Source organism: Pteronotus mesoamericanus, unplaced genomic scaffold (assembly GCF_021234165.1).
Source record: "Pteronotus mesoamericanus isolate MK-2021 breed Mesoamerican mustached bat unplaced genomic scaffold, CSHL_Meso_final contig_73, whole genome shotgun sequence".
In the NCBI taxonomy this organism is placed as follows: domain Eukaryota; kingdom Metazoa; phylum Chordata; class Mammalia; order Chiroptera; family Mormoopidae; genus Pteronotus; species Pteronotus mesoamericanus.
In genome coordinates, this window is record NW_026555245.1 from 11,494,870 (window position 1) to 11,517,798 (window position 22,929).

The 22,929-nt window shown below is 37.4% G+C and overlaps 1 protein-coding gene across 1 annotated transcript in view; it reads right to left on the reverse strand.

Moving 5' to 3' along the window:
* Positions 1-15,742: 15,742 nt before the first annotated feature.
* OSTF1 (osteoclast stimulating factor 1) overlaps positions 15,743-22,929 on the reverse strand; it is a 51,723-nt gene continuing 44,536 nt past the window's right edge. Inside the window, exons 9-10 of the mRNA XM_054583011.1 lie at positions 21,642-21,740; positions 15,743-16,301 (exon numbers count right to left, since the gene is read on the reverse strand). Coding sequence (XP_054438986.1) covers positions 16,243-16,301; positions 21,642-21,740 — 158 coding nt within the window. The 3' untranslated portion in view covers positions 15,743-16,242. The remainder of the gene's footprint in view (positions 16,302-21,641; positions 21,741-22,929) is intronic.

Genomic DNA, 22,929 nt, shown 5'->3' on the forward strand with positions numbered 1-22,929 from the left:
ATTTCCATTTTTCCTCCCAGGGCTCAAGAAGAAAAAGGCTTATAGAATTCTTACTCAACTACAAGAGCCTAGGTATTGATCCATACAATTTCTAAGAGGCAATGTTTCTGTTTTCATTAATCTCCTTTTCTATTGGTCTTCTCTTTTCATATGCCAATAAAATGCCTAAGGAATATATCCCTCATCTACCAGTGGAGTCTAACTTTTTACATGTGTGCTAACCAAACTAGTTCCATAGTGGTATTTTTAAAAGATAAATCGATTTGTGTGACTCTTCTGCTTAAAAGTTTTCAATGAATCCCCTTTGCATGGAGAAGAATATCTAACTTATTGCTGGGGCCTCTGAGGTCCCATAGCAGTACTTCTCAAACTATCTATGGTAAAGGACCAGTTTGCTTGTTTTTAAATTTCTAATCCCTCTCTTTGGATACACTTATAAGATATAATAGAAATGAATTACTAGAAAAAATAACATCAAAATACAAATAGAAGTCCATTTTTTATTAGATTGAATAGATATAAAACCACTATGTTAAATCATTTAAAAGAATTTAAGTATGTATTTTCAATTTCTGTATTTATCCCCCGATAGGCCAGTTCAAGGACTGGTACTAACCTCGATGATGTGACTCTCAGGCCTAATTCTTCAACTTTGTCTTAAGGACTCTTTTTCTTCTACTCTCTTCTAGCCCTACTTCCTACATCTGAAACAGAACAAGCTCTTTCCAGCTTCCAGGTACAGTCCTTTCCCTGAATCTAGAAATTTCGCCATCCCCGACTCCTCTGCTCGGAGAGTTCCTTCTCATCCAATGTCATTTTAATTCTATCCCCTCAAATGATTATCTCAACTGAAGTATCCCTGTTATTCTCTAACACAGCACTGAATGCATTTCTGCATACCACTTACCATAATTCATACCATTTATTTGTCTACTTGTTTACTATTTATCTCCAAAAGTTGATCTCAGCTCAATGAAGGCAAGAATTATATCACCTTCATTCACCAGCAATGGCTGGGGTATACTAGGCACACCGCAGATGTTTATTGAATGACTGAATGAAGGAATAAATGAGTGAACTTTCCTGTTAGAACACACTAATAGCCATACCATCTGTCCTCAAACATTCAGCATTTGGGCCAAGCCAATCCAGTCAAAATGAACTACAAAAGTATACCATTATTCTATGGCTTTGTTCAATAGTTTATTTAAATTTGAAATACCCTGAAGGACATTACTAAATCCAAAATATTATATAATGGCTGATCTAATAGTGCTTTTGAGCAAAAGAATAAGTAAAATAAAAAGCACTCTGAGTTAGCACCCCTTCTTCACAGATTGCACACATCTGTCCTCGCCAGTCTCAGAACTACCTGAAGAACTGACGTACAGCATCATCTGTTTGCGTAACTCAGAAATCATGGCAGAAAAGTGTAAATATTGTTCAAAAACACTGCAAGCCAAACTAACAACTCTCCGACACCTGGAGCAAAAGATTATAGTCTAAACATACAAAATAATGCCTAAGGCAAAATTTAGGGGAAGTTTTTGTTTTTTCTTCCTTTTGGAAATTAGAACATTTAAAATCAGCCATGTACACTAGAATTCAGAAAGTCACATGCATGTCCAGGGCAACACACTTGCAGAGGAAAAACCTGAGAAGACCCTAAGTGTTCACCTTGATCTGATCCCTGGGTTAAGGGCCAGCCTGGCCAAGTGTTGAAGGAGGGCCCTAGCACAGAGCCAAAGTGCAGTAACTGGAAGGAGAGAGAGAGAGAGAGAGAGAGAGATAGTGTGTGTGTGTGTGTGTGTGTGTGTGTGTGTGTGTGTGTGTGTCTCCTTCTCCCTCCTTCTCTCTTTCTCTATCTCTCCATGTTGTTTCATTTATAGCTCCTAGAATTCAAGGAAATTTTAACAAGTTGAATGCAAACTAAGGGAACAAAGATTTCAGTGACCTTACACAATAAGAAAGATAATCTTCATAATAGTAGCTTCAAAAAGTCACTAAACAAACTACTACAGCCTTCAACAGGTAATAATGAAAAAAAAAATCAAATCCCAGGGAGGGAGGAGAACCTGATTTCCAGACTTAATATTGTATAATATTAAACTGTCTGGTTTTCAACAACAGCAAAAAAATCACAAGGCATACCAAGCAACAGGAGAGTATATATCATTCAAAGGAAGAAATAATATACTGACAGAAGATTGAGGGAGCCCAAATATCAACAATTACTAGACAAAGACTTTAAACAACTGTTTTCAGTATGCTCAAAGAACTGAAGGAAACACAGACAAAGAACTAAGGAAATGAGGAAGATGATATATGAACAAATTGAGAATATCAATAAAGAGATAGAACTTATAAAAGGAAATAAAACAGAAAACATGAAGCTGAAAAGTAAAATAATTGGCATGAAAAAACTCATGAGAGGGGTTCAAAGTGGATGTGAGCAAGCAAAAGAATCAGCAAACTTGAAAATAAGAAAATTGAGATGACTGAGTCTGAGGAGCAGAAAAAAAGAATGACGAAAAGTAAACAGAGCCTAAAGACCTGTCGGATACTATCAAGAGAACCAGTATCTGTAGTATGAGAACCTGAGAAAGAAAAGAGAAAAAGCGCCAGAAAAAACATTTGAAGGAATAATAGCTAAAACTGCCCAAATTTGATGAAATATATGAATCTACAAGCCCAAGAAACAACCAACTCCAAGTAGCACACTCAAAGAGATCCTCACTTAGACACATTTTATAATCAAACTCTCTAAAGCCAATGACAAAAAGAGAATCTTAAAAGCAATGACAGACAAGTGACTTATCATGTATATTGGATCTTCAATAAGTTAACTGATTTCAGAAACTATGTAGGCCAGAAAACAGTGAAATGACATAATTTAAGTGTGAAAGAAAAAAACTGTCAACCATGAATTCCATATTTTAAAAAATGCCCTTCAGAAGTGGTAGAAAAGCAAGACATTCTTTTTATGTTAAGATATTTATATTGGGATGAGTGGATTATAAAGAATTTTTTATTGTTATTCTATTACAGCTGTCCAAATTTTTCTCCCTTTTGCCCTCCTCCACCCAGCCTGTCCTCCAGTCCCACAGTCAATCCTCACACCATTGTTCACGTACATGGGTAACATATTCTTAAATTAACAAACATTGAGGGAGTTCATTACCAATAGGCCTATCCTATAAAAAGTATTAAAGGGAACCCTTCAGGTTAAAGTGAAAGAACACTGAATGGTAATTCAAAATCATATTAAAAAGTAAAGATCTCTGGTAAAGGCAAATACATGGACAATTATAAAAGCAAATTTTATTATATTTTTGGTTAATAACTCTACATTTTATATCCTATGGGATCATCTAGCTGTTATTGAGTTATATTCTTCTGTAATAAACCATTGGTCTAGTAAGTAAAATGTTTCCCTGAATTCTGTGAGCCCTTCTAACAAATTAACTGAACCAAAGGAGGGAGTTGTTGGAAACTCTGATTTATAGCCAGATGGTCAGAAGTACAGGAAAATACCTAGGGCTTGTAACTGGAGTCTGAAGTGGGAAGGTAGGGAGCAGTCTTCTTGGACTCAACCCTTAACCTGTGCAATCTGGTGCTGTCTCCCGTATTACACATAGTGTCAGAACTGAGTTGAATTATCAGTCACCCAAGCGATATTTGAGAGTTGCTTGGTGGTATGTATGCATATGGTCAGAACGCCACCATACACACACACACACACGAACACACACACAGATATTGGGTCCAGGAATCCAATTTAATTGTGAACTGGTGTATATCCTCAAAGCACACAAATGTTTAAATAAGCAAGTAAAAATATGTCCTACATTGTTTTTTATATTCCAGTTTGGCCCATGGGAGGTAATTAAAAATAAAATTTTAAAAATAAGGAAGTTAAAGATAAGGAAAGAAGGGAGGTACTTAACATTTATTGAATGAATAATATGACAAGCATTTTCTATGCATTATCTTTTAAAATGTGCACAACTATTCTGCTTGGTAGCTAAGAGTACCCTCATTTTAGAGAGGAGGAAACGGGCCCAGAGATTAAGTGACTTGGCTGAAGCCATTCAACTAGTTTGTCACTAATCCAGGATTCAAACTCAGTTTTCCCTAAAAGTGAAAACATTCTTCTCTATGCTGTACTTTGTAAAACATACTGCCTTCTGTTAGTAAAAGGGGCAGTCAGAATATTTTTGCACTATTTTAACTTCTCATGAGAATGGCTTGTTCTACTTGAAATTTCTGTGAATGTCTATAGCGAAAACTTCTTTAAAAATCCACTTCTAAGTGTTTTGTGTTTCTGAATCATGGGAAATGATTCAGTCAATGATAAAAATTGACATTTTGGACCTCTTGCAAGCATTCAAAAATGTTCAATTCTTTATAAATTACAAAATAAACAAACTTTTATACAAGTTTATGTATTTCCTTGATTTGTAATGTCAAGCCTGTTGGGAAGCAATTATTTGATTTCAGAATCCAAATAGTATTGATTATACCTCAGTACTACCCACAACTAGCCAGAAGTAATCCTATCTTTTCCTGAAATCCAAAGAACATTGTATGTCTATTTTAAAAGTAGTCAATACATATATACTAGGTCTGTCCAGAGAAAGTCCAACCATAACGAGAACAGTTTGTGCATATGTAACCTGGAAGCCAAGGAGAGTGGACTTGGACATGCATCCCTGAACAATGATGACTTCACTGTACTTGTCAGTGAGAGAGGTAGACGCCATTGAGTGAACATGTATATACTGTGTGGCTATTTCATTCAAAATGACCAAGCAAGTAGAGCAACAAATATACATCAAATTTTGCATTAAGCTTGAACATTCCTCCACAGAAACTATTGGGATCACTCAGAAGGCCACAGCTATGGGCAACTGGTGATTGGCAGCTTCATCAAAACAACACACCCCCTCATACATCATGTCTCATGCAAATTTTTTTGACAAAACATCAAATCACCCTGGTGACTCAGTCCTGGATAGCCCAGATTTGACACCATCTGACTTCTGGCTTTTTCCAAAATTAAAATCACCTTTGAAAGGGAAGAGATTTCAGACCATTGATAAGAGTCAGGAAAATACTACAGGGCAGCTGATGATGATTGAGAGAACTGTGTGAGGTCTCAAGGTGCCTACTTTGAAGGGGACTGAGGTGTCATTGTCCTATGTACAATGTTTTTTGTATCTTTTTCAATAAATATCTCTAATAGTACGTGGCTGGATACTTTATGGACACTTTGTATACACATATATAATTTGTACAACCTTTATATATATAACATTAATGTTATTACATAATAGAAAATAACCCTTTGGTCTCTCTCCCCCTTTCCTGACACACAGTTCCTAAACCTCTTGGAATCTGTTAAGGGATAGGTCTTTTTTCTGCAATGCATGGCTAATTGCTGGGGGCTCCTGGAGAGCCTCAGGATGGGGCTGGCTTATATGAGAACCAGCCTTGAGATAAGAGGGTTGAACTTCCAGTCCCATCCTCTCCTCCAGGCAGGGGAGAAGGACTGGAAGTTGAGTTAATCACCTATGGCCAATTTTCCACCTTTTTCATCTCATGGCACACATAAACTAATTCCTAAAATTCTGCAGCACAACACAAAATATATTTTTTGCAATCTAACAAAAAAATAGGTGTAATTCTGATTCATTTACACCAGACAGCCACTGTTGCGTTGGCTGTTGTCATTTTTTCATTTGACAATCTAAGGGAAAAGAAGCCTTTGCCCCTCACTAAATAGTCAGGTATTCCATGTTTTAAAAATTCTTACAGCACACAGTTGATAAGTGCTGATTTAATTAATTATACCTATGTAATGAAGCCTCCATTACAAGAAGATGAAGAAACAAAAACCCCTAATTGAAGAAGTTTGGAGAACTGGGTCGATAAACACAGGGAGGTGCCTGGAGAACAATGCACCCAGGCCACAGAAGCTCTTTGCCCGGTCCCCACCCTTGCCCTGTGCAGCTCTTGTGTCTGGCTGTTAAACATACGCAAACTTTTCCTGAGTTCTGTGAGCCATCCTAGCAAACTATCGATTAGATCTCAAGGAGGTTAGATCTCAAGGAGAAGGTTATGGATACACCTGATTTATAAACAGCTGGTCAGAAGAACAGACAACAACTTGAATTTGTGATTGGCATGTGAAGTGGGTCCAGGAGGCAGTCTTGTCAGACTTAGCCTTTAACCTGTGGGGGTCCCAGTGCTTAATCCCACGGGACAGTGTCAGACTTGAACTGAATTATAGGACATGCAGTTGGTGTGCAGAGAGTTGGAGAACTGCTTGGTGTGGAAACTCCAGACAACAGTGTACAAATGTGTACTACAGAAGGAAACAGTTTCCTTATTTAGCCTCCAACGAGGCCTATCACAGATTTTGCTGACATGTGAAAGTCCATAAAACCAAGTGGTTGAAACTATGCTGACCCCGTATGCATCTGTTCCTTGAAAAAGCCCTTACCTCAACAGCAGCACGGGGTCTGGAGGCCTGGGAGGGACAGGACGGAGAAGGAGGCCCGCAGCCCAGAAGCTCTTTGTGGAAAATGTTACATCACCAAAGGTGCTCAAAGCCCTTGTGGCAGGAGGTAGGGAGGACAGGAAGCCGGTCCTCGGGCGACCTGGCGTTCCCGGTGCTGACGGTGCTTAAGTAACACCTGCCCCACCGCACCATGATCGTGGTGCACGAGCAGGGGCGGGACCTCATCAACCAGAGCACGCGACGTTACCGGCTCTGGCTGGAATGGGCACATTGGCAGCGAGTGCTGAACTATGGGGCCTCCTAAGACCCTGTCCTCTCCCCACGTCTTGAGTGGATGGATGGGGCGGAGCCCAAAGTAGTCGCAGGCCCCCGGAGACCCCCGGACGGGCTGCACTGCTAAACACTTATTGCAAAAAATTGTGGATTTACAGCTTAGTTATCTAGGCTATAGCAGGAATCCATATACCTGGGCCTTCGGTATGTGTGCAGAAAAAATGAAGTTTTCCAGAGTAAATGCCCAGGGAAGGAAAAAGTATTTGAAAGCAGGGAAATTATGGGCATGGGAAGAGGTCCAAGCATTTGTGAGAGGGTAGAATTCAGGCATCTTCACCCCCCTGGCAAAAATGGAAATAAAGGGAAGTCTGATTTTCTGATTTGGCTCCCAGTATGAAAGAGAGAAACATAGTGTTCACCAAACCTGTAAATAAATGTTGAAAACTTTTCATAATTTCCAAAACCTGTAAACAACCCAAATGTTCAGCTACAAACTGTTACATTCATGAAATGGAATATTATTCAGCAATAAAGAAGGAACTATTGATACGTGCAACAAACTTAAATGATCTCAAAGACACACTGAGTGAAAGTCAGTCTCAAAGATTACGTACTGTGTGATTCCATTTATGTGATATTCTGGACCAGACAAAACTACAGGATTGGAGAACAGATCAGTAATTGATAGAGTGATCGATAGGGTGCAGTGGAGGAGGTGTTACTATGAAGGGATAGCACAGTCATTTGGTTTGAGTGGAACTGTTCTGTGTCCTGATTATGGACACAAATCATACAAATCCATATGTGTGTTAAAATTCATAGAACTTTACATAGAAAATGGGGTAAAGTCAAAATACTGTATAACTTTTTAAAAAATATTAAATACTCTATGGCAGGCACTATGCTATCTGCGGTAAAAGCAATGAGCTTGATGAGATTAGGCATAAATATAGATACAAAGTAGCTAGGGCACAAAAATATTCGATATAGAATAACTGAAAAGCAAAAACAGCAAATGGTATGAGAAATTAAAGAGATACTATCCAGTTTAACCTAACAGAAAATGCTTCATAGCAGAAGTTGTACTGGATCTGAGTTTCAAGAGAAGAGAAGGCAAATGATAATAATTTCATGTGGAAAATGGTCATTTAGATTATCACATCAAGAGCCCACAGGAAGAAGTGGAACAGAAAGTGCAGAGGACAGAAAGTATGCTTAGTTAGAAGATAAAGGATCTGGGGAAAGCCCTCGCTGGGCTGTTGGCTATCTAGCACAGCAAGCCTTTCCAGGGAGTTGGACCCATACCTTAGGATATCGTGAGGACCAGCAGAAGGTTAGCTCAACCTACTTCATTTTATTCCCACCGATTGAATTTTTTTCCCTAATTTACAAACGGGTTACACTTCATAACAACATTGCAACAATGTTGGCTCTTCCTAATCACAATTGCTCTGTCTCTTATCTGCAGCTTATCCTCAGATCTCCAAGAACATCTCTTCCAAGCTTATTTTATCTTCCAGCAACCTCTACTTAGGTGGTACCCCCCAACCCCCGCCAAAAAAAGAGACACAAACCCCCTTCTAAATCCAAGCAGTAGGGATGGACATTGAAAGAAAAGCACAGATTTGAGAGACGCCGTTTTGGAGTTAGGGTTGACAAGACTGGTTTGTAATTTGGAAGTAAGGGATGAAGGAACAGGGAAGAAAAACAAACACTGGTTTACAGGCAAAGTTCTAAAAGGATGACATGTAGCTAGTGACTATTTTATTCTTGTGCAACAATTGCATTTAAATACTAGTTTGTTTAAATCAGTATTTATAAGTGAAACCAATTTTTCTTCATTTAAAAAAATGCATACAGGGAAATAAAACACTATTTTAGAACAGAACATTCCAACTTTAAGTAAAAAACTGAAAAATGTTTCACGCAACAGCATGACATAACCCAATTTTTTAAAAGATAAAAAATGGACAATTCTTCATAACACAATTTAAAACTTCCTATTGGTGTGGAACTGATGAATGAATTTTCATGAATTTTATAAAACACAGAACAAGAAATTAATGTGATTGAAGAATTCTCTAAAATATGAGTAAAAGCACACCCTAATTCTATTGTGCTTCACTTTATCGTGCTTCACAGATTTTTTTTTTTTTTCAAATAGAAGGCAAAACCCTCAACCAGCAAAAAGCGTTTCAACTCGCTTTATTGTGACATTCTCTTTATTAGAGTGGTCTGGAATGGAACACACAATACCTAATGAGATACGCTGTATTTACGGCTTTTCTCACAATAAAAAATTTATGCTAAAAGAGAAATAAAAATGACTCATACAGAGAAAAAAGTTTGTTATATAGTTTGCAGTAAAAATAAAATTTGGTAGTATTGATTCTATATTGTTACAGTTTTTGTATTAAACCACGATTGTATGTAACAGAAGGGATTCTCAAAGTCATCTGAACACAATATTTTTCCTGTTTGTATGAATATATGTGAAATTGTTATTAACATTGCAATAAAAAATACATGCAACCAAGTAAAATAAGCAAGGCAAACCAATAAAGACTGAGGAAATGAAACCAGACTTTTATTCTTATTCATCTGAGGTCATTAGGAAGTTTACAGGGCTCTTGGTTCAAAGGAAAACATAACAGCTACAAGTATCTCCTGGAACAGTAGCTATTTACCATGATTTTATTTTTAGGATTCCTCAGTGGATTTAACTGGCCATGTTGCTAAAAAAAAGTGCAAAATAAAACCATTCAAAATATTTAGTTATTATTCTTCAATTTAAAAAGAAACTATCTTAAACATAAAAAGGTTCATAAGTATTTGCTGAATGTTCAGCGATATTCATTGCTGATAGATAAAACAGAAAGTACTATGAACACTTATATCCCGTGATTGGACATACTCCACAGAACGGTCATCTCATTGCAGTAACTCAGACACTGTAAGGATACGCATTTCAACTCCTTTTCATCTAGGATTGGTAAGAGGGGCTGGGTACAAAACATGGATAATAAACTCAATCATTTCAAGTTTCATTTTGGCTAGCATTTCAATTTCTTCTATTAACCTTTATCAGGAGACAAAAATAAATGTATATACACACACATATATACACCTACACATATATATGTATAGGTGCAAAATATATGTATACATATATTTTAACAGGCCCTTCCCATTCCCCTTGTGTGTGGCTAAAATGCAGTGAAGAAAAAGAAATGGGAGGGTGGAGAGAGCTGACTCTAAAGGAACTGGAAAATCCAGTATAGGAAAAAAGAAATGCCTGCTGTGGGAAAACGATCTCTCACACACATCAACACGATCTAGAAAGAACTATCCATGGCAACTGTCTCAGATCCCTTGCATCTGATTCCTCATTGGTGATCAGCTATGTCATTAACTTGCTGTGTTTCTAACAGGAAGTCCTTTCTTGGCCTCAGACTCAACCTAATAAAAAAGGGGAGAGGGACCAGATATTGAACTGAATAAATAGCATCTGCCTGTTCAAAAACATTTAAGAACAGTTCTCCTATTAGCAGTTACAGTTTCCTTACTGAAATATCCTTGTGAAGAATAAATGCTTAGTGGCTGGAGGTAGTAGCAGTAGCGCAAACCAAGAATTCACAGGACAGTACAGAAGAAACCACTGCTGAAAAAGAAAAATGGAGAGCGGTAAGGCGCAATTTCCAACTTTGAGAGAAAAGTATTTACAAATTTCTTGTAGTGTCTATAAGTGGTGACCAAAATATTAAAAATATGTGAAAAGCATATGGCTCATAGTAAAGCAATACCCCCAGCCCAGATGAATGTGGATCTAGAGAAAAAAGGAAAAACCTCCCACTACACCACAACACATTCACAAACTCAACCTGGGTTGAAGTGTAAGACTCCTCGTGCCCTCTCTTCCTGAGACCCACCCTCTGAACCCTTGTCCTGAGATGAAAAGCAAAGGGTCTCCACAGGGCCTGCTGCAGATGAGGGCTACCACACGCTGGAAAGTGGCGTAGCAACCACAGTGGGTTACGCTGTCATACGAGGTTCTCAAAAATCAAGTCCTTGATCAAGGTCCTTTAAAAAATTGATGCAGCAATGACATTTTGAATCCCCATGAGGAGCCAGTGTCACCTGATCCTTATTACAGGTTCATCAAGGGGAGTAAGAGCTCTGGCCAGCGTCACAGGGCTCAGAAAAGATGCGTGAGGGCTGCAGGCCAGGTTTTCCCGGAGCCCTGGCTGTCATGGTGATGCCCACTTTACCTGAGAACTTTTCAGGGCTGTGGGTTTCTCTGAAGTTCTTTCCAGTTTCAGTCGATGGCTGTTCTTTGGCTGATTCTTCATATAAATCTGTGTCTAAATAGGCCTCACTTTCACATCTTAGACTTACTCCTGGTATAAAAAGGCATTTTCTTGTAGCCCCAGAAGCCCCCCTTCTGGAATGGGGAATGAAATATCCAATTTAGTTCTTGTTCTATCACCTTCTTGTTCAAAGTTAGTGAGGATTGTATGATACTTAACTTGTAAGTGCCTTAGAGTCTGTAGCTCATTGACACTGATTAAATTCTTGAAGCTTCGATCTCTTAGGAGAAATATATGAAGTTGAAAAGCTTATATATTTGAATAGATGGACTGCTTCTGTTTTGAAAACATGCAAGAGCAAGATGGTAACATCAAATAACTATCCAATTTGAAATCATCACAAGCCAAATATTGGACCTATAGGACTTTCAGGCCCATCCAACCTCTCCAAAGCAACAACATAAAACAGAAACAGTGGCAGAGACATTCTCCTCACCTGAACTTTGAATTATCTTAATATTAATAATAACAACCAGGTTTTTTTAGTTATATACCTTCCTCTGTAACTCTCAAGTAAATTTACATTGAAAAACACCACTACCACATATAAACATGCCTAAATCATTCAAAGGAAATACCATTGTCCTCCACCCATTTTTAAACTATTTTAGAACATCCCATTCTTCACAATAGTGGTGACTTTCCAAACCTTTTTGGCACATCCTTCATACATACACATTCATTTGCATTTAATGAAAACTTGCTCGTTGGGCCATGTGAGTATAGCCAACATCTCTTGAGCAAGGACTCTGCCAGGCACTGTCCTAATCATTTACATAGGTCCTTTTGTTTAATCCTCTTAACTTTAGGCAGTAGGTATCATCTTAAAGCTGAGAACACTAAGTATTTTAGGTAATCTGTCCAAGGTCATCCAGTAATAAGCGGCAGAGCCAGACTTGAATCCAGAGTTTCCCTCCAAAGCCCATACACTCTTGGCCACTTGAAGCATTCCTATGACTTCACATCAGAACTATGGGTAATTTTTTAAAAGCCACCATTTCTCCTTTGATGTTCAGCCTTTTTCTCCTTGTTTCTTATTCCACTTTCCTTTCTGCTTCTCAGGCTAATTCCTATTTTGGACTTCCTCAGTTGTCTTTTCCAGCCATAGCCAAAACCTGGTCTTGCTCCAGCTCTGAGTTGGCAATGGTGTAAGTTAGGTGGAGGCTGAGCCTGTTGGGAATCCCGAGCAGATGGTTGTTGGCATAAAACAGTGGAACTACTTGGAAGTATGAGGATACCAACATGTCCATGAGCTTCCCCATTTGAGTGAGATAACATCCTCTGACCCTTCTCAGGGACGCATTTATTTTCATGGTTATGTGGAAACACATGAGAAGTTCTTAGGGAAATGCTGAATTTAGCAATACAAACTCAGAGTAAGGTGAACAACTGCTAATCTAGACTTTTCTTCTTTAACATGTAGTTTCATTTGCATAGAGTTGGAAATGTTGGAAACTTGAGGGGTACAACCTGCTTCATTAAATCATATTTCTACAGGGTTGCCAGGAATCAAAAAGTTTTGCCAAAATTTTTCTGGGGGAGAAAATAAAAGAGATCCTTTATAAAAAAAGCTCTTAGGGTTGGTTTAGATAACCTATTTAATTCAATTAGCAGATATGTTGAATTTATTAGATGCTACATCCAGGAACTGAGACGGAAAAGGAGCTGGTCTGTTTCTGCGTATTTTTCTGGCAGAACGTGAATGGCAGCATCTACCAGTAGCAGTGAGCAGAGGTGCATTAGCTCAGGAGTCAGCCAGACCGACCCTTCCACCTTCAAGCATTGTGACCTTGAGCCATTTACTTAGCTTCTTCAAACCTCAACTTCTCTGTAAAGACATAGGGGTATTAATGTTCACTACCCTGGTGAACATTTGCTGTAAAGATCAAATGACATCATGTCATTGAAAGTGCTCAGCACAAAAACTGGTGGAGTAGGCATTAAATAAATGGTAGTTTTATTTAATTTTATGTCATTTTAAGGGAGGGGCATATGTAAAGGCTTGTTATTAGGAAATAAGGAAACAGAAACCATAAATTTGTGGTCTGCAATTTTCCCTTCACTTAAGAAAACTGTTCACCAGCACTGTATTTTCAGTTAAAATAGGGAGAGCAGAACTTCTGCAATACTTCTCCCACCAAAACCTCAACTTTTGGTAATCAGACACTTCAAAGTTAGGCTGCTCAATGTATGGCTGTTCTGTATGTTACTGCTACGTACATATTTACAACATAAAATTTAAGGGAACAAACACAAAATCAAAGTCAACAGGGACATGATGATGATCAGATGTTAATGTTAGGCCCTACAGCCTATTAGAAATCAACATCTATGAAGATAAGAAAAACAGGGCTTGCAATAAGAAATACAAATAAATCAGAAAGCCTATATAATAAAGATTTATAAAGATAGTATATATGGAAGAAATTATATTTTCCTCTATCTAAAATTATCTGAGATTTCACTTTCAGCCTTATTTCCAATTTGTTGTGCAAGAATGAAAAAAAAAAATAGGGTCACCACAGCTTTGCTCAGCATTTCTTTTCCTCCGGGTAAAATAGCCAGTCTATAGAAAAGAAGCCAGCTTGGGGGCTCACTAAAGAAATACAGAAACCGACAACTGTAACACATGGCAGTCCAACAATAAACAATTTGCAACAGACCAGTCCCAGAAAGGAAAGTAAAATGGGAAACTCTGATTAAAAAAACAACAAAAAAAATGTTCTTTGCATGAGGATCCTGAACTGGTAGCTGGACAATCATCTCACTGGGCCCAAGGGGCTGAAAGGCATTATCTACCCAAAGGATGCAAAGGCTGGGAAGGCGTTCAGGCCACTGTGACTGTCAAAAACCTCTGCTTACAGCAAAACCCCAAAGTCATTTCCAGAACGTAACCAAAGCTCTCCTTTGCGGCATCAGAGCAGTGGCAAGTTCTTAAAACTGATTTTTGTTGCGGAGTTCAGCATAAAACGATCTCTGAGAAAGTTCAGGTCAGCTAGGCTGAATAAACAAAAAGCAAAAGTAAATTTTACCATGGAGTTTCAACCACAGTTAAATACGTTGTCCCGTTTCACCAAAAGTTTATACAAATACCGAAGTCCACCCTCCACGCCCCAACAAATGATAGTTGGCCAACTTTCTAGAATTCTCATAGGTTTGATAATGTTAAAGCAATGACAATGGAGTCCCCGCTATCCTTTTCCTCAAATACATAAATAATATATCTACATCAAGTATTGAATATTTCCATAAAAATTATCCACATTCATGGAAACTGTATATCTCTACCCATGTTAAAAATTAGAGTGTTTTTAGCTAGCATCTGTCCTAATTACACCAGGCCCACAGTGTACTGGAACCAAAGGTTAGAGATTTCCAAAAGCTTTCTGTTATAGAACAAATCCATTCTTAAATCCTTAAAAGTTCTTCTGTGAGGACAGAATTTCACCAATGATTTCATATCTCCAAATTTATGCTTATGGAGAAATAAAAACATTTAACTCACAGTTAAGAAAGTATTTGTTTTGAGAATAAAACATCATTTTTTAATTAATTTCAGGTTTTGTGCTCACCGTTGGCTGTCATTGATACAAATTTCTTTCTACTAAAATTTAGTCCAGCTCAAACAGGCTTCTCAGGGTATTCTTTCACAAGGCACCCAGAGAAAGAAAAACCAGTCACAGACAGGACACCCTAACAGGGGCAGTTACTTGTTTCCTGAGCTAACCCACTTCCTTCTTCAAACATTTCCTTCTCTTTACCAATGTGTTTTTTGAAATTAGTATCAAAGTCTTCTCACAAAATATAGTCCCAGGCCTAGCGCCTAGAATCTGGACAACTGCCAATGGCCATGTCATTTTTAATATCATCATCACAATAGTGATACAAAATTAGAATCTCAAAGTATCACTTCAGTAGCAGAGAAGACTCCCTGAAATGTTCATTGAAGTTTTAGCAAAAGAATCCAAATCTTTACGAGCTAGAGCCCTGCTTTGAGAAAACAAATGTTATCAAAGTGAAAACTGAAAGCCAAAAAATTTCATGGCTCCTGGATACTCCACTGTGGAAAACTAGGGCATCTTCCATAATAAGGAAATCATTTTTTTTTTATTTTATTTATTGATTTGAGAGAGAGAGAGAGGAGGGGGAGGAGAGAAAGAGAAAGAGAAACATCGATTTGTTGTTCCATTCATTGGTTGCTTCTTGTATGTGCCTTGACTGGAGATCAAACCCACAAACTTGGCATGTAAGGACTACGCTTTAACCAACTGAGCTACCCGGCCAGGGCAATCATTTTTAACTTTTCAAACCTGAAGCTGTAATGAGCAGCTAGGTTTCTTCATACTAAGTATAACCTTGGAGATAAAACTGGAAGTCTCATAATTATTAAAGTTATATATTTTATTAGAAATGTATCTTTTCGGTGATAATTGTCTTGACTCTAATCAAAGCAAATATAGAAAGCTGAACAGACATTTGACTATTATGACTCTTCTTCCATGCTAACAAATACAAACAATTAAAAAAAAAATACAATCAGTCTTTACCTAAATATAAAAAGCTTTATTTATTTATCAGCAAAGAGTGATACCAGAAAAACAGACAAAAGGAATAAGGTCTCTTAAAATGTTTATTTTTGTCAGAATAACTGACGATTTTTTGTTGTCTTTTGCTTTATTATTATAATAATCATTTCCCCCCTTGAAAAATCCATCCAAAATATCTCAATCCTTGAGGTAAAGAACTTTAACTAAAAAAAAAAAAAAAATCCTAATTTCTTTAAAGAAATAAATTCTTAAAATTCCTTTAACTTGATAAATAGCAATAATCTCTTCTTGTTCTACTCTGGTGAACAAAAATGTACTTTACACAGCAAAGTATCCAGTCACTTATTGGCAAACAAAAGGTGAGAACTATTCATTTACATGTTCTACTCAAACATAGTGCAATACTGCCATGTTCATATAGATTTAAAAACAAAAAACAAAAAAACTGTTACCAACACTCTTCTGGCAAAGACAAGGTTTTGGAATGGCAAAAGCAAGAGACATTTTAGCTCTTAAAATCTTCAGGAGGGAATTAATCTGAATCTTCTTCATCAAGATAATCCTCAGCATTGCTTAATGTTCGAACGGCATCTAAAAAACAAAATGGAGAAATCAAAAGAGATATATTAAAAATTGCTTGGATTTTCCTTTCAATTGTTCAAAGCTCTTAACAGTTCAACAAATTGTCATCTTCCCTCAGACCCAGAGGTTGTACTTTCCCCAAGGATCTTTTTCAACTTTTGCGTTTTAGCCTAACTGTTCAGTTTCTCCTGCCACAGAGGCTGACAAATATATTTGTCTGCCAGTTCCTTAGACACGCAGAAAAGTAAAGCATGTGGCACTGAGGTACCATTGTTCTATCTCATACAAAATGCACCATGATCAACATGGAACACGCCAGGAACCTCCACGCCCCGCAACTGTGCTGCCAACCTCCTCTCCCAATAAGTACACACGTGGCTTCAGTCAGTGGACGGCCTGTGGCCTTACCTGAAGGCAAGGTCACTGGGTAGAAAGATAACTAATGAGGGGGAAAAAGGAAAAGAAAGAGAACGAAAACACAGAAGCTTCAGTTTCATTATTGAAAACACTGATAAGTTTACTCAGAAGCGAAAGATTGAAATAAAAAATAAATAAATACAAGTTTTGAAATAGAAAGAGCTGAACCTCATCAAATGTAAGAATCAACCTTGAACAGGGTTCAAAAGAAAGACATCAGAGCTTTAACTATTCACCTATTCAACTGTCTAGACAAATTTCTATAGCAAATTTCTAGGTTACACTACGTATAATTGTAGGGGGGAAATTGAAATGCACATATGAACACCTTGTTTGAGCTCAGTAAAAATATGGTATAGCACCCAGATCACGGTCTCTATGTACTATATCCCCATAGCTCATGGGAGATATGACTAGTTTCAAGTCTGGGACAGAAAATGTAAAAACGCACCCGGAACCACTTGTCATGCCACAGAGCAAGGATTCTACCAGACAGCATCACACTAAAAGGGCTCAGGATCCAGCCTGAAGAGACCTCCACTAGCCAAAGGTAGCAATAAAGATACTAATTATAAGGGATTAAAACACATCAAATATTTCAGCACACACCAGAGGGAATCTGTCGGTCCCCTTTGGAGAATGACAGGGAACCAGCATGTTATTTTGAAAACTTTTAAATAAAGGGCAAAAATCAAGTCTTTATTCTGCTTCTGGTACATGAACTATTCCTCTTGGTAACCAAACAACTGATAAGGAGAAATTTTTCTTTATAAAATGTTCCAGCTAATAACAGTGGGAAGGAGTGACAGAAATAGAATATCACCATTTTGCAACCATTTGTGAAATAATGAATCTAAACAATGATCATCAGTGGATGCTAACATCATAGGATGAGTGACATCCAGGTATCATATATATGCCTCTAATGGAAGGACATGATTTACTTTTTAAAGGGTACTTTCCTCTCGCCCTAAGAAAGCTACATCTAAATCTAATCAAACCTCTAGATCTAACATCAATTGACAAAAATGCAGAAGACAGGAGAACATAACAAATACCACCATGGGAATGCACACTTACAATGTCTATACTGGGAAACTCAGGTAAACTAACCCAGTCTCTTTAATAAATAAATTACAAAGCTAAAAGTGGGGGAAGAGGAAAGGGAAAGGAAACACCGATTTATTAAAAAAAAAAAAAAAAAAAAAAAAACCTTAAGAGATATATCTATCAATTACCTGATTTGGATCCTGACTTACACAAAGTTTAAGTAGATAAATAGATAAATAAATAAACAAAGAATAAATAAACAGGTATAAGAAAAATGGCAAATTTGGAAAATGACATGGTAATATTAAGGACTTACTAATTTTTGGTACGTTAATGATTTTGTAGCTTTCTAAAGAGTTTTACATGTTTAAAATAATGATTATTGAGGAAAAGGTAGGGACAAGGGAGAGTCAGAACATGGGGGATAGAAACAAATTTATTGTATATGAGAGAAGGAAAAATAAAAGAAGAACAAGTGCTGAAAGCAGAGCAGAAGTCAGCTTGCATGATTTTACATCCCAGCTATTAGAAGACTCCAGATTGACTGTGTTCTTCTCCATTCTCCTGAAGAGGGTTCTGGAGAACTGGGAGAAGTACATTTTGTTCTATCCCAAACATACCCATAAGCTTCAGGACAGGCTGCCAACTTGGTAAAAGCAGCTTTTTAAATTAAAGACAAAAAGAGAAATTGAGCAAAGTTCTTTCCCCTTCTACTTTGCTACAACAATCCTATATTTTGTGGTATTTGAGATATTCTTTGTCTTTCAGTGATTACTTCTGTGCTCTGTTATAACCTCATTTCTCCTGTTTGCAAGACAAAGATGACTTGCCATGGTGTGAACTCTAGTTGAATGGAACTCGAGAGGCAGAAACGAGCCAGGCAAATAAATGCCTTTTCCTTCCTTTAAGAGACCGCTCTGAGGCAGTTTCTCCGGAAACTTCTCATATGGACAAACGCTGAGTCATGAGCTGTATCTCTTCAACACCTCTCTTGGAGCATGACCAATGTGATAACGTAACACCTAGCAGCCCTTCCCAACCTCCCCTACCTCACTTCCATTTGTCCTCAGCCTCACTGCGCTGGACTTAACATGTTCCAAATCAAACATCACATCAGATAGACAGACAGATAGGCAAACAATGAATAAATAAATGGTGGGGGAACACACACAATAACATGGATAAATGCCATAGAAATAATGTTAAAGGACCGAAGTTAGACACAAAAAAGTGCATACTGCTTGATTCCGTTTATATCAAGTTCAAGGACAGGCAAAGCTAATCTACGGTGAAAGAAGTAAGGATGCTGAGGGCGCTTCTGGAGTAGGGGAAATGTTTTCTATCTTGATCTGAGTTGTGGCAAATAAGTGTATGCACAGTAAAAAGAAGTCAACACTTAGCTCTACACTTAGGATTTATGTACAAATTATGACCCTCACCCCACCCCTCTGTCCTAAAGCTACCCTTCATGGTAACTAAAACAAGTAAGTTATTTTGTCCCTATAAAAAATGCAAGATGTGCTTTTAAAAGTGGACAACAATAGCAGAATATACCTTTTCCAGCTTAGAGTTCATGCTGACAATTAGTTACATGGCCCAATATTCAAACTGTTATTCCAACTAGGATTAAAATATAAATTAAAACTTTTTAACTGGATGATTGGAGAAATGAAGCAAGAAAAGAAAAGGTAACATGAAAATCGAAATATGAAAATTTATTTCTTGGCTCTGTGTGCCAGGTCCCAAGATTACCTCCTGAACAAATCCCTTATCCAATCAGTACATACATAGGAAGGCAGACTAAAGACCACTGGAGTCAACAGAAAAAAAGAGCACACTCCTGCTAGCACTGTTCTGCAAAGAGGTGAAGGATAAAGAAGAGTTTGCCATGTGCCTCTCCCCGATCCTTCTGCTCATGCTGAGGTTTCTGGGTGCAGCTCTCTAGCAGGTAAGCAGGTTTGGTATTTTCCTTGTCTGTCAAGATCAAGCTCATACTATGCATGAGATTCTGACAACCCACAGAGCAACAGGAAGTCAGTGGCGGAGAAAGGACATTAAGCCAGAGTCCTACTTCCTGACCCAACCAAGGCAGCAAGGACTGGGAGGTCCACCTCAAGTACTGTCTCTCCCACATGGCTGCAAATATAGCTGCTCCGTAAAAATGTAGCTGGTGAGCACCACTCAGCTTGTAAATACTTTTTCACTCACTTGGTAGAACCTATCTCATCTACGCAGGAGTAATTACTTTAAAGAAAGACTTGCTCTGCCAGTGACCACTCACAGCATATATAATTAAAGAATCCCAACCTGCTTAATAGTTTACATTATATATCTGAAGTTAAAAGCAGTAAGAATGTGAAATAAACACACCCTCGATAAAGGACAAAAAGGAAAAATAGATTCGTGAGGAGGGTTATGACAGGAATCTGATGATAGGTAAGGAGGATAATTCTGGAAACCCCCCTTAGTGAGCCATGAAGAGAAGGAGACTGAAATTTTTATTGAAACAAGAAACCAGGGGACTGACTTTATCTGGTTGCTTCTGCTAGGAATGGAATATGTATGGAACAGCATAATATTGCCTCTTCTCATAAATCAGAGGATACCTGCGGGGGAAATAAGTTTTCCCAGGTTTCAAAACTTAATGGGAAATCAATTCAAATCATAAAGACAGAAATCAGTACCTCTTCACACAAACTCTGAAAGTGATCATACATTCAAGTTAAAATGAAAACAAATGCACTTAGCCTCTATAATGGAAATTTCTCAAAAGTTGTTTTGGTGATTCTCTACCAACATGGATCAGTCTAAACTTTAGACTGTAACAACATTAGGAAGCATTGGAATGATGAGTGCAATGTTAAAGACTTGGAAAAAACCATTAGACTAGTTCTTTTCTTTTAAAAAAACAGTGAAAAATATGTATTAATTATACACTTTCAAGTGGTATTAAAGTGCCAAACATAAGGTAATAAAGTAGAGTAAGGCTTGAGAAGTGGGAAAAAAGAGATGAGAAATTCCTTCTAACCAAATCATCTTATACCTTCCTTTTCCCTATAGCTCAGGCTTTCTCGGGGGTCAGGAGGCTAATGGTGAACAAAGAGGGGAGGAAAAAAAAGAGGAGGAGGAGAAGAGTTCAAGGCACACCCTCCCAGCATTTGTTTCAAGAATCACGACATTAGAAAGATTCTGGGGAACACATTCATTCAATAGGCTATATACTGAGAGGTCAAATCAACCTCCATTCTCTGAATAATAACGAGGAATGACTGCAAGCATGTTTAACACTTTTTATTTAACACCTCTACAAAACCACCACACAAACCTTTCATTTTTTTAAACCAATTCTCCCACATCACTAGCTATTTTTATCTTTAATACGTACGCTTAAACTTCACCTTTAAAAACCACCCATAGTACCACAGTATATATAATAAATGCCAAAATGTTTACAAAGTCTAGAATGATTCTGGTTATAGTTTATTGATACCCTCATTTAAAATAGAAACAAAATATAATCATAGAGCTGTTGAGTGCTTAAGCTAAAAACATTTAGTTCTATCCACTCATGAAAACATATCTGAAAAAAAGGAGATGGAGACCAGGTCCCCTGATAAGGACTGGAATGGAAAGCAAGGTGATTAGACTTTGATTGTAAGAAACAGAGAAATATACAAAAATCAGTATGTTTAATTTGTTTCTTCAAATTTATTTGCTTGAAGGTATTCTGCTATGTCAAAGGTTCTGATTTAGACCAAGGATATAAAAGGTAACTTCAGAATCACCTGAAGAGTTTACCAAGAAAATTCTCTTCCTAAAAGTAAGTAGATAAATCTTAGTTATGACGGCACCATAGGAGAAAGAGAGGTTAAACCCAAATACCTGTTCCTTGTTTCTTTTTCAGGAGAGTTGCACAGGCAGCATTAGTAGCCATGTCCAGGGCCAGCTTGTTCTCATTGTTTCTTAAGTCTGTTCTAGCACCTTCCCCAAACAAGAAAAGCAAATTAGATGTTTTTGAAGACTACAGTAGCAGCCAATACTCTTTTCCACCAGAACTAATCACTTTTGGCAAAACTAACTGGAGATCTTTTCTGGCCCAGAAGTAAGCTTTTTCAAAGCAGAAAAACTTTCTCGAACCAGTAACTGTGACCTATATGTTCTTATTAGCCAATGTCACTCCAATAAATTTAATAAAAAATAATTTAAAATTTAAAAAAAAAACAGTAACAGCAATAGTGTATTTGGCATCTTTAATCAGGGAGCTGGTTGCTGCACCTGTGATAATTATGCACAATCAAAATATAGCCTTTCCCTTCGAGTCCCTGTAGAATTTCATGTGAGCTTTTCAGTGAGGAGTTTACCATCCTATGGTAAATCCAAAATCAATTAGACTCCAATAGTTAATGTGCCTCGGCATGAGTGTTTGGAGATTAAATTCAATACACCCTTTGGTTCTTATGTTTAAGAAGGTCTTTGGAAAAGACCATGTAGGTTGAGCTTGAGGGGATTAATATTTTATGTCTATAAATATACTCTCATGTAAATGAGCAGAATAGTAACATAATAAAACCCAGAGACAATCAATGCATAATTCCTGTAGCCTATCTTCTACATGCTTTTTTCCTTGCCTTTATTATATTAAAGATTATACCATAATTCATGAATTATCGTTACAGATTCAAAAATACAGAAGTGTGCTGAACAAAACCGTATGTCCCATTTCATCTCCCAACAAATCCGTCCTTCCTCATTTTCTACCTTCTCCAGAAGTAACCATCCCCAAAAGTGGGCATCGGTTATCTCCCTTAGGTGCATGAATTTATTCACAGACATATATGCACATACACACAAAATCATACTACATGTATTGGTCTGTAATTTTGTTTTTTTTTAATTTATGTACAAGTGACATATAAAATTAGTTTCCAGTGTACAACATGACATTATTTATATATAGTGAAATAATCACCACGCTAAGTCCAGTTAACATCCTTCACCATACAGTTACAAAAAAAAAAATATTTTTATGTGATGAGAACTTTTAAGATCTACTCTCTTAGCAACTTTCAAATATGCAATACAGTATTAATTGTAGTCATCATGCTGCACCTTACATCCATGACTTATTTCATAACTGAAAGTTTATTATCTTTTGACCCCCAAGATTTTT